We start from the raw sequence: 12,922 nt of genomic DNA, 5'->3' as shown, positions 1-12,922 counted from the left end.
GACATGCCTTTCACCTTCTGCCATGATTGTGAGGTTTCCCCAGCCACAAGGAAATGTGAGTCCATTAAACCGCTTTCTTTTGTACATTGCTAGTCTCAGGTATGTTTTATCAGTAGCGTGAAAATGGACTAATACAGCAGTGTTTACAGGGTGTGAAATATGGGGGACAGCTGTCAGATATGGAGTTAGAGAGCGGTGTAGGCAGAGGCCCGATCATGAAGGTCCTCAACATTTGAATTTTAGCTTATGAGTTAAAAAGTGACTACATAACTCATTTGCTATCCAATACTAAGTATTATCATTATTATAGCCAACATTGTCACAAATACTCTAGAAAGCCAAGTACTACTATTACATCAATTTTACAGATGATAAAACAGACACAGAGAGATTAAGTAACTTCTTATGTTACACAGCCACAGCGTTTTGGAAGTGGAATTTGCACCCAGATCTGTCTGACCAAGAGTCTGAACTCTTAACTACTGTACTATACTATCTGTGCATTTAGTGGGCACCTACTATGTATTAGATTTATGAATTCATGTAAATGATATGCAAACTCTCTCCTAAAGAAACTTATAGTTTAATAAGGATAAGGAGAGATGGATACATTAAAAGTAAGCTTGATACAGTATTTTGGGGGTATCAAAGAGGTCATGGTAAATAATATCCTCTATCTAGGAAGAGAGTTCATGGCAAATAATATCTGATTTGCTTATTTTTAAAAGGATACAATGGCAACAATGTTAAAGAAGGAGCATATTCTAGGACACTGCTTCAGGGGCTACCACAGTTGTATGGGAAAGACAAAGCAAGAGCAAAAACAAAAGGCAAGATGAGAATGAAGCTGTTTCTGAAATATTTAACAGATTCCAAAATATTTAACAGGCAAAACTGATAGAACTTGATGACCTATTTTTTGGGAGGGTGTGAGGAAAACAATTAGTTAAGGATGACTATTAGGCTTTCAGCATGGGTGGTCTGGGTGAGTGGTTGCTACCTACTCTCTAGAATAGGAGATAAAGAAGAAAAAAAGGTTTGGGGCAACAAGGAAGATCATGGGCATGATTTTAGATTCTTTTGATTTAAGATGCTTACGGGAAATCCACTAAGCAGTTGAATACATGCGTTTGGAACTCAAGAAAGATGTCCCTCCTAGAAATACAGGCACTCTTCTGCTCTTACTCTATGACTTCCAATTAGGCAAACTTTCTACTCCAAAAGCTAATTACCACAAATAAGTCAATGACACTGCATTATATATTTTTAGCTCACACATCTTCTGAGCTATAGATCATATATCCAGTTGCTGATTTCACATCTCCCTTGGAAGTCTCACAGGCACCTCAAATCCTCTATGTAAAAAAACTGCACTTCTCATTTTATTTCCCAATCCTTTTTTCCTCCACTCCTTTCCTTCTTAGCAATGGCATCAATGCTACCGGTTAGTTGTTCAGCTGAACCCTAGAAGTTACTCTTGACAACTTCTCATCTCCCCTCTACCCTATCCAATCCAGCAGCACCTGGATGGCACTTCCTAAATAATTCAAGGATGTCCATTTTCTCTGCCTCCACTTCTTCCAAAAGCCTACTAGTCCATCTCACATTTCTCACCTTATATTTCCTAATACATTATCACCACACCTACTCCTCCCCACCAACAATCCATTCTCAACAAAGGAGAATGCTCTTTTTAAAAAATGCATGTCACTGTCACTTCACTACTTAATTCCTTTCAGGTTTTTCACTGTTGCCAAGAGCTTCTACTGATATGAGTGCATTAAATATTGTTCACAAGACCCGGTGTATTCAGACCCCTTGCTTGCCTCTCCAGCCTTATCTCCTCAACTGTACCCCATTAACACAGGCACAACGTATGCTTTCAGTCTACACAGTAGCAACATCAGCTTCTCTCAATTCCTTCACATCTCAGACCTCAGCATTTTTCTCTGACTGGAATGTTAATCTCTTACAACCCCCTTGTTTTCTTTTGTCTAACTTTTCCTCCTGTTTCAGAACTCAGCTTAAATACCATTTCTTCAGAAAAGTATTCCTTATCCCCATGCCCCAGAGCATTCCACTTTCATTCAATGTGTTGCGTATTTGGTGAGTCCCTTCTAATGAAGGCTCATATACATTAATTTTTGGAATTTCTTTGTACTATTTCTTTCTCTGAAAATTTCTTTGAGTTGTTGCCTTTTTTTCTGGCTCTTTCTGAATCTTCTGGGTTGAGCCTCTAATTGTTTACCTTTTAAAAAAATGACAAGTAAAAATTATATATGTTTATGATATACAACATATTTTGATATTCATGTACATTATGGAATAGCTAATGAAGCCAATTATCATATGCATTACCTTACATACTTCTCATATTTTGTGGTGAAAATCCTTAAAATGTACTCTCTTAGTAATTTTCAAGTATACAATATGTTGTCATTAACTATAGTTATCACCATGTATCATAGATCTCTTGAACTTACTTCTCTAGTCTAACTGAAATTTTGTATCCTTTGACGAATATCTCCCCAATTCTGCCATCCCCAGGCTCTGGTAACCACCATTTTGCTCTGTTTCTGTGAGTCTGACATTTTTTTAAGATTCTACATGAGTAGAGATCATGTGGTGTTTGTCTTTCTGTGCCTGACTTACTTCACTTAACATAATGTCCCAACTTACCTTTCTTTCTTCATCATATTTAGAATTAATTCCCAAAATATCCCAAACATTAGCATGAGGAAATGTATTTTGGAGAACACTCTTCACATTGTCCACAGTGAGTATATTTTGATCCTTCTTTACTTGTTGGTACATCTGTGAAAATTTAGATACTATAATTACTTTTCTTCTTACAGCAATTAGTTTTCTTTCTTTTCCTTAGCATGTAGATAGATTATTTTCTAAGTCCGAAACATATTAACTACATATACACACATACCACATACAAATAAATAATTTTAACCATATATAATCTTCTAATAAAGATGGTTTTAAAATATTCTACAGTTTTCAAAAAATATCATAACAAATTTGTTATTTATTCTCTTTTGATGAAACCAGACCCCATTATTCTTAATAAAATAATGGTTACCTTTTTTAAGGTATGTGTAATATATTCTAATATGACATTTCAGAAATGCTTTCTTTTTTATTGCTCTTCTGTAATTTTTTTTGAGACAGGGTCTCACCGTCGACCAGGCTGGAGTGCAGTGGTGTCATCAAGGCTCACTGCAGCTTCAACCTCCCAGCTCAAGAAATCCTCCCACCTAGCTCCCCGAGTAGCTGGGACTACAGGAACTTGCCACCACATCCGGTTAGTTTTTTTTTTTTGTATTTTTTGTAAAGACAAGGTCTGGCAATGTTGCTCAGGCTGGTCTCGAATTCCTGGGCTCAAGTGATCCACCTGCTTTGGCCTCCCAAAAGGCTGGGCTTACAGGAACTTGCCACCACACCTGGCTAAATTTTTTTGTATTTTTTGTAAAGACATCTTGCCATGTTGCTCAGGCTGGTCTTAAACTCCTGGGCTCAAGCAATCCACCTGCGTCGGCCTCCCAAAGGGTTGAGACTACAGGCACGAGCCACCATGCCAGGCCTTACTAGTAAGTATTTTGACTAAACTTTCTCTGCACCTCTATTCTTCCCCAGTCTCAAATGTTCTAAACACACTTGTAGAATGTAAGCTGTTATTCTTTTTATCTTTTCTTATTTCTTTCTTTAATAAGTACTTAGAGATCCTCTATGACCCAGGTGCTGTTTTAGGTTTTACACCAAGAGAGATGGCATCTCTGAGTAGACGACTAAGCTGAGACATAAATATGAACACTGAGCTAGCATTAAGACATTCTGGGGAAAGAAACTTACAAGCAGAAGGAACAAGTAGTAAGTACAAACACTATTAAGCAGCATTTGACATGTCATTTAAGAATACTGGTTTTGGTCCCAATTGACTTAAATCATTATTGCCAAATATAATCTTCATATTGTGGCCAAAATGATTCCCATGTTATATTCCTCACGGCAAGAAATTAGTATCTTTGCTCTCCCTGTATCACTGTAAACTTTGTACCCTATTCCTTTAAGAAGCAGTATAGGTATGTTATTAGACTGAAGAGTTTCATTTTATGAGTTTTTCAATTTAGGGGCAAGTTTTCTCCTATCAAAGTAGAACGCAATGTGATCATAACTCAAAAAAAGTGAAAAGTTCAATCTTCCGTAAAACATAAATGGAGGTAAACTTTGTACCCTATTCCTTTAAGAAGCAGCACAGGTATGTAATTAGACTGAAGAGTTTCATTTTATGAGTTTTTCAATTTAGGGGCAAGTTTTCTCCTCCTATCAAAGTAGAACATAATGTGATCATAACTCAAAAAAAGTGAAAAGTTCAATCTTCTGTAAAACATAAATGGAGATCGCAAAAATGAGATTTTGAATAAAGCAAAAGGTATATAAAAAGTCATTCAGATTAGTCATTTTACTAATTAGTCACTTGAAAATATTAGATACTCCTATAAAATAAGGTAGTCAGAATGCCTCAAGTAAGTTACTCAGACATATCAACTCAATCCTCTTAGACATTTTTAAATTTTAAAAATTATTTTGTAACTTGGTAAGCAAAAAGGAATACACATAACATACACGTTATGAGGTATAAGTAACAAAATAAATGATTCCTATGAATAAACCATGTAACATAAGAAATGGAACATCACCAATACCATGAAGTACAACTTCTCTCCCAATCCCATTTCCTTGTGCCCCAAGAGATGCAAGGACTGTTTTGAATTTGCATTTATCATTCCCTTTCTTTTTTGAATTCTAGAGTTTTATGTGAATAAGTATTCCCACACTTAGTTTTGTTTGCTTCTGAGCTTTAAAAAGTATATGGTATCGTGTTAGTCTTCTATGACTTCATGTTTCTAACACATCCATGCTCTTGCAGATGATATTTCATTCTATGAATACGCCTAATTCTACTTACCTATTTTGCTACTGATATATGTATTTGGGTCATTTTTATTACAGTTTGTTGCTATTCTGAATGATTCTGCTAACAATAGCCTCCTAAGGTGCAAGTACAAGAGCTTCCCTTAGGGTGAGGGTGTGTATGTGTGTGTGTTGTGTGTAGGAAATAAGGAAATTTAACTTCAAAATATGAATTATTACCAGATTGTTTTTCAGTGTGGCTCTGCCATTTTAGATTCCTACAGGCAGGGTAGCAATGTAAAGGCATTCCATTGCTCTACATTCTCATTAACACATGATACCTTCAGCTTTCTTAATTCCTGCCAAATTACAGGGTATAAAATAATCTCGTGGTAGTAGTCTTTATTTGCATTTTTCAAATTTGTAATATAATTATCTAGTTTAGTTACCATTAATGGTAATGAATTTTTACCACCAATAGTTTCAGTAAATTTTTATTTATCATTAATGCAATCTCTATTTTATTTTATTTATTTATTTTTTTTTTGAGACGGAGTCACGCTCTGTCGCCCAGGCTGGACTGCAGTGGCCGGATCTCAGCTCACTGCAAGCTCCGCCTCCCGGGTTTTTTTACGCCATTCTCCTGCCTCAGCCTCCCGAGTAGCTGGGACTACAGGCTCCCGCCACCTCGCCCGGCTAGTTTTTTGTATTTTTTAGTAGAGACGGGGTTTCACCATGTTAGCCAGGATGGTCTCGACCTCCTGACCTTGTGATCCGCCCGTCTCGGCCTCCCAAAGTGCTGGGATTACAGGCTTGAGCCACCGTGCCCGGCCCGCACCCTCTATTTTAAAAGTTATTTTATGCATTTCTCCTTTTGGGTCATTGGTGTTTCTCTTTTTGAATTGTAGGAAATCTTTACATCTCATGGAACGTAAATATTTTATTGGCCATATGTATTGTAAATACTTCTCCTGCTTATAACATTTTCCCTACTTTTTAATGACATATTTTAATAAGCACTGGTTTTCATTTGTAATTTAACTGAAATTATCATTATTTTCCTTCAGACTTAGAGTTTTTTAAGTTTTATCTAAGAAACCCTTACCTTGGGGTCCTAACTTCTAAATGTTTTAAAGTTTTGTTTTCCACACTTACATTTTTAAGCTAACTGAAATGATTTTTACACAAGGTGTGAGGTCTTATTTATTTGCATTGGACTGTTGAACCACAGTTGTTGTAAGTCTGCCCTCATTTACTGTAATGCCACTTCTGTATTCTTAAGTTTTGGGACCCCCATGTTCTTCTGATAGATATGTCTTTCCCTTGAACCAATACCACAAACTTTATACACCTTATTACCTGGTATGACAAGCCCCATCACTTTATTCTTCAAAGTCACCCATTTTGAGTCTTCATTCTTCTATATAAATCTTAAAATAAACATCAAATTTCACAAAAATCCCCAAAATTCGACTTTGGTTGGAACTGCATTGAATTTATAAATCACTTGCAGAAAACAATATAATTATGAAATGAAGTATTTCTATTGATAAGCATAGTAGAACTTTTCATTCATTTAGGTAAACTTTAATGGCTATAATGCCACATTTTCTCCACAAAACCGACTTTTCCCCCAAGCCCCTGGGTTTCCTAAGTATCTTTTATTTGCTCTTGTCATTGTAAATGTGGGAGTCATTTACATGTGGGAGACTCATAAGGATAAGGATTGTTGACTATATATGTCATTAATTTATCCAAGCACCTAAAACAGAGTGTGGTATGTACTAGGCACTTAATAAAACTGATGAAAAAAGTAATTAATAAATATTTGTTGTTAGAAGAGAAAAAAACAACTGGTATTAGTATACTGATCTCATATCCAGTTACTTTACTAACCTCCTGTATCAAATCTCACAATTAATGGATTCTTTTGAGTCTCCTCTGTAAGCAACTCTAGAATTTTAAGTAATAATGTTTCTTTTAAATATTTTAAATGAGTATTTCCTTTACTTATTTTATTGCATGACCAGAACTTGAGGATTATACTTGAAGTGTTGACAGTGGGTACCTTATGTTTTGCCAATTTTAAAAACAATGCTTTCTATCATTTTACTGCTAAGATGTACTGTCATCAATTAACAAAATTCTCCCTCAGCAAATGTAAAAGAACAGAAATTATAACAAACTGTCTCTCAGACCACAGTGCAATCAAACTAGAACTCAGGACCAAGAAACTCAATCAAAACCGCTCAACTACATGGAAACTGAACAACCTGCTCCTGAATGACTACTGGGTACATAACGAAATGAAAGCGGAAATAAAGATGTTCTTTGAAACCAATGAGAACAAAGATACAACATACCAGAATCTCTGGGACACATTTAAAGCAGTGTGTAGAGGGAAATTTATAGCACTAAATGCCCACAAGAGAAAGCAGGAAAGATCTAAAATTGACACTCTAACATCACAATTAAAAGAACTAGAGAGGCAAGAGCAAACACATTCAAAAGCTAGCAGAAGGCAAGAAATAACTAAGATCAGAGCAGAACTGAAGGAGATAGAGACACAAAAAACCCTCCAAAAAATCAATGAATCCAGGAGTTGGTTTTTTGAAAAGATCAACAAAATTGACAGACCGCTAGCAAGACTAATAAAGAAGAAAAGAGAGAGGAATCAAATAGACGCAATAAAAAATGATAAAGGGGATATCACCACCGACCCCACAGAAATACAAACTACCATCAGAGAATACTACAAACGCCTCTACGCAAATCAACTAGAAAATCTAGAAGAAATGGATAATTTCCTGGACACTTACACTCTCCCAAGACTAAACCAGGAAGAAGTTGAATCCCTGAATAGACCAATAGCAGGCTCTGAAATTGAGGCAACAATTAATAGCCTACCCACCAAAAAAAGTCCAGGACCAGATGGATTCACAGCTGAATTCTACCAGAGGTACAAGGAGGAGCTGGTACCATTCCTTCTGAAACTATTCCAATCAATAGAAAAAGAGGGAATCCTCCCTAACTCATTTTATGAGGCCAACATCATCCTGATACCAAAGCCTGGCAGAGACACAACAAAAGAAGAGTTTTAGACCAATATCCCTGATGAACATCGATGCAAAAATCCTCAATAAAATACTGGCAAACCGGATTCAGCAGCACATCAAAAAGCTTATCCACCATGATCAAGTGGGCTTCATCCCTGGGATGCAAGGCTGGTTCAACATTCGCAAATCAATATATGTAATCCAGCATATAAACAGAACCAAAGACAAGAACCACATGATTATCTCAATAGATGCAGAAAAGGCTTTTGACAAAATTCAACAGCCCTTCATGCTAAAAACGCTCAATAAATTCGGTATTGATGGAACGTACCTCAAAATGATAAGAGCTATTTATGACAAACCCACAGCTAATATCATTCTGAATGGGCAAAAACTGGAAAAATTCCCTTTGAAAACTGGCACAAGACAGGGATGCCCTCTCTCACCACTCCTATTCAACATAGTGTTGGAAGTTCTGGCTAGGGCAATCAGGCAAGAGAAAGAAATCAAGGGTATCCAGTTAGGAAAAGAAGAAGTCAAATTGTCCCTGTTTGCAGATGACATGATTGTATATTTAGAAAACCCCATTGTCTCAGCCCAAAATCTCCTTAAGCTGATAAGCAACTTCAGCAAAGTCTCAGGATACAAAATTAATGTGCAAAAATCACAAGCATTCTTATACACCAGTAACAGACAAGCAGAGAGCCAAATCAGGAATGAACTTCCATTCACAATTGCTTCAAAGAGAATAAAATACCAAGGAATCCAGCTTACAAGGGATGTAAAGGACCTCTTCAAGGAGAACTATAAACCACTGCTCAGTGAAATCAAAGAGGACACAAACAAATGGAAGAACATACCATGCTCATGGATAGGAAGAATCAATATCGTGAAAATGGCCATACTGCCCAAGGTTATTTATAGATTCAATGCCATCCCCATCAAGCTACCAATGAGTTTCTTCACAGAATTGGAAAAAACTGCTTTAAAGTTCATATGGAACCAAAAAAGAGCCCGCATTGCCAAGACAATCCTAAGTCAAAAGGACAAAGCTGGAGGCGTCACACTACCTGACTTCAAACTATACTACAAGGCTACAGTAACCAAAACAGCATGGTACTGGTACCAAAACAGAGCTATAGACCAATGGAACAGAACAGAGTCCTCAGAAATAATACCACACATCTACAGCCATCTGATCTTTGACAAACCTGAGAGAAACAAGAAATGGGGAAAGGATTCCCTATTTAATAAATGGTGCTGGGAAAATTGGCTAGCCATAAGTAGAAAGCTGAAACGGGATCCTTTCCTTACCCCTTATACAAAGATTAATTCAAGATGGATTAGAGACTTAAATGTTAGACCTAATACCATAAAAACCCTAGAAGAAAATCTAGGTAGTACCATTCAGGACATAGGCATGGGCAAGGACTTCATGTCTAAAACACCAAAAGCAACGGCAGCAAAAGCCAAAATTGACAAATGGGATCTCAGTAAACTAAAGAGCTTTTGCACAGCAAAAGAAACTACCATCAGAGTGAACAGGCAACCTACAGAATGGGAGAAAATTTTTGCAACCTACTCATCTGACAAAGGGCTAATATCCAGAATCTACAAAGAACTCAAACAAATATACAAGAAAAAAGCAAACAACCCCATGAAAAAGTGGGCAAAGGATATGAACAGACATTTCTCAAAAGAAGACATTCATACAGCCAACAGACACATGAAAAAATGCTCATCATCACTCGCCATCAGAGAAATGCAAATCAAAACCACAATGAGATACCATCTCACACCAGTTAGAATGGCAATCATTAAGAAGTCAGGAAACAACAGGTGTTGGAGAGGATGTGGAGAAATAGGAACGCTTTTACACTGTTGGTGCGATTGTAAACTAGTTCAACCATTATGGAAAACAGTATGGCAATTCCTCAAGGATCTAGAACTAGATGTACCATATGACCCAGCCATCCCACTACTGGGTATATACCCAAAGGATTATAAATTATTCTACTACAAAGACACAGGCACACGTATGTTTATTGCGGCACTATTCACAATAGCAAAGACTTGGAATCAACCCAAATGTCCATCTGTGACAGACTGGATTAAGAAAATGTGGCACATATACACCATGGAATACTATGCAGCCATAAAAAAGGATGAGTTTGCGTCCTTTGTAGGGACATGGATGCAGCTGGAAACCATCATTCTTAGCAAACTATCACAAGAAGAGAAAACCAAACACCGCATGTTCTCACTCATAGGTGGGAACTGAACAATGAGATCACTTGGACTCAGGAAGGGGATCATCACACACTGGGGCCTATCATGGGGAGGGGGGAGGAGGGAGGGATTGCATTGGGGAGTTATACATGATATAAATGATGAATTGATGGGTGCTGACGAGTTGGTGGGTGCAGCACACCAACATGGCATAAGTATACATATGTAACAAACCTGCACGTTATGCACATGTACCCTAGAACTTAAAGTATAATAAAAAAAAAAAAATTCCCTTATATAATACTTTGCTAAACATTTTGTTTCTTTATGAGTTTTTTAATCATAAAAAAGCTTTGAATTTTTTTAAATGTTTCTTATGCATCTTCTTGAATAATATATTAACATGGTGAATTATACTTAGAGATTCTTCGAATTTGCAAATACTTCCTTTTGCTCATTAGATAATCTCACCTTGTCATAATAGTTTACTTTTTATATACCTGCTGGATTTCTTAACATTTTATTGAGGACTTTGGCATACATATTCTCAACAAAGAACAGCCTATAATTTTTCCTTTTCTCTTTTTGTCAGGCTTTGGCATCAGATTATACTAGATTCACAGACCGATTTAGGGAATATTTCCTCTTTTTGTATTCTCTAAAAGAGATTTTAAAGATTGAAATTATTATTTCTTCAAACATTTGAATATTTGGTAGAATTTGCTGTACTAGTTTTAAAACATGGTCTCCAAATTCTTCAACACTCATTCCATTGAGAGGTGGGTATATGAATCTGAATCTGTGACTCTTTGATAAACAGAGTACAATGGAATAAACTGAAAGTAATGATGTACCCATCTCTGAGCCCAGGCCTTAAGAGGCTGGAAGTTTCTACCTGGTGTGCTCATCTGGAGCCTAACCTCTATGATAGTTTGTCAATTTTATTTGTTTTTTCAGAATATCAACTTTTATATTCTTGATCCCATAACTGTATTATTTCCTAGTTCATTAATGTGTATTCTTATTACTTTCCATCTACTTCTTAAAAATCAGTTACTCATTTCTGAGTGGTTAACCAGTACTTTTAACCCCTTCTTTTCTAACTAAAAGACATATTTTCCTCTTCTGTTTTGAATGCAAAATTATCTCATTCTCTGACTGTTGGATTTTATATTTGCTTTAAAAATTAATCTTAAGTGTATTGTTAAAATCTTGTATGTTTTTACTGATTTTTAATCTGCCTCACCTATTAATAGAGACATGTTGAAATAATCTACTACTATTATAGTGAAACTGTCCATTTATCTCCCTTGCTATCAAATTTTGTATTGTATATTTTGAAGCTACATACAACTTTAGTACTTTTTCTTAAAGTTTATTTCCCCTAATATTTTATGGCTACCTTAGATTTCATTTGTGAAATAGTTACTTTGTGTATAATTTTCTATCTTTTTGTATCTTTTCGTATCTTTTCTTCTAGTATGCTAAAGTTTAATTTACTCACACTTAATATGGTCACAGATATGGTTGGATTAACTTTTACTATTTGCTATTTATCATCACATTTCAATAACTTTCATATATTTTATTATTATTTTGGTCTTATATTCCTCTTCTCTTTATAGCGCTAAATAACTTTAAATTACTTGAGATAAGGTAATTAGCGCACTGAAAACAGGGAAACACTTTTAAAAGATTTTATAATTCATGTATTTTCCTAAAAACTACACCTTGTTCACATTATTTCCCCTTCTCCCTCTCCTTCTAATTGTTTAGCATAACTTACAGGCTGTACCACAAATTTAATACTCACTTTCATGCTGCTTTGTATTAAACCCTGTGGTTTCAAGTATAATTTGCTTTTCCAAGAGATTATATATTAATAGCATTGTGCTGAACATTGTAGATTAATGCCATCACATGTAAATTAATGTCTGATACAAAACACTTAACAGAGATTCAATATTGATAATTAAGATAACTTAGGTAAAGATAATTTCTGAATATCTTCAGGTTTCTAAGTTTTGAATATCATAATGATCCTTTAAAATAAAATGGTTGAGTCTTAACAAAAGATGTAACTCAAATTGACTATGTCCCTTATAAACTCTTACACCAATAAGTTGGTAAAACCAGTAAGCTGAGACATAATATTGACACATATTCCATGACACTATTTTACAGAGCAAACTGTACTCCCCAAATCACTGAAGTGTAGTTTCTATACTCTAGTTCAGTGAATTAATAAGGTATTTAATGATTTTCCTGGGAGTTACAGAAGTAGGGTGGGAAATTTGCACTACTTTGGAAATTCCTTTCTTAGTTAGAAGAGTCATTCCTTGATATAATATTGATTGACAAGCTAAAGCCCAATGAATACAAAAATGATAAATTTTTTTTTTTTTTTTTGAGACAGAGTCTCGCTCTGTCACCCAAGCTAGAGTACAGTGGCCGGATCTCAGCTCACTGCAAGCTCCGCCTCCCAGGTTTACGCCATTCTCCTGCCTCAGCCTCCCGAGTAGCTGGGACTACGGGCGCCCGCCACGTCACCCAGCTAGTTTTTTGTATTTTTTAGTAGAGACGGGGTTTCATCCCGTTAGCCAGGATGGTCTCGATCTCCTGACCTCGTAATCCGCCCGTCTCGGCCTCCCAAAGTGCTGAGATTACAGGCTGGAGCCACCGCGCCCAGCCAATAAGTTATTTTATAAGCTATG

At 36.1% G+C, this 12,922-nt stretch overlaps 1 protein-coding gene across 1 annotated transcript in view; it reads right to left on the bottom strand.

Moving 5' to 3' along the window:
* UGGT2 (UDP-glucose glycoprotein glucosyltransferase 2) overlaps positions 1–12,922 on the bottom strand; it is a 270,417-nt gene that overhangs the window by 144,207 nt on the left and 113,288 nt on the right. The window contains exon 16 of the mRNA XM_010358916.2: positions 2,680–2,814. Coding sequence (XP_010357218.2) covers positions 2,680–2,814 — 135 coding nt within the window. The remainder of the gene's footprint in view (positions 1–2,679; positions 2,815–12,922) is intronic.

This window comes from Rhinopithecus roxellana, chromosome 18 (genome assembly GCF_007565055.1).
Source record: "Rhinopithecus roxellana isolate Shanxi Qingling chromosome 18, ASM756505v1, whole genome shotgun sequence".
In the NCBI taxonomy this organism is placed as follows: domain Eukaryota; kingdom Metazoa; phylum Chordata; class Mammalia; order Primates; family Cercopithecidae; genus Rhinopithecus; species Rhinopithecus roxellana.
This window is presented reverse-complemented; position numbering and strand designations above follow the sequence as displayed.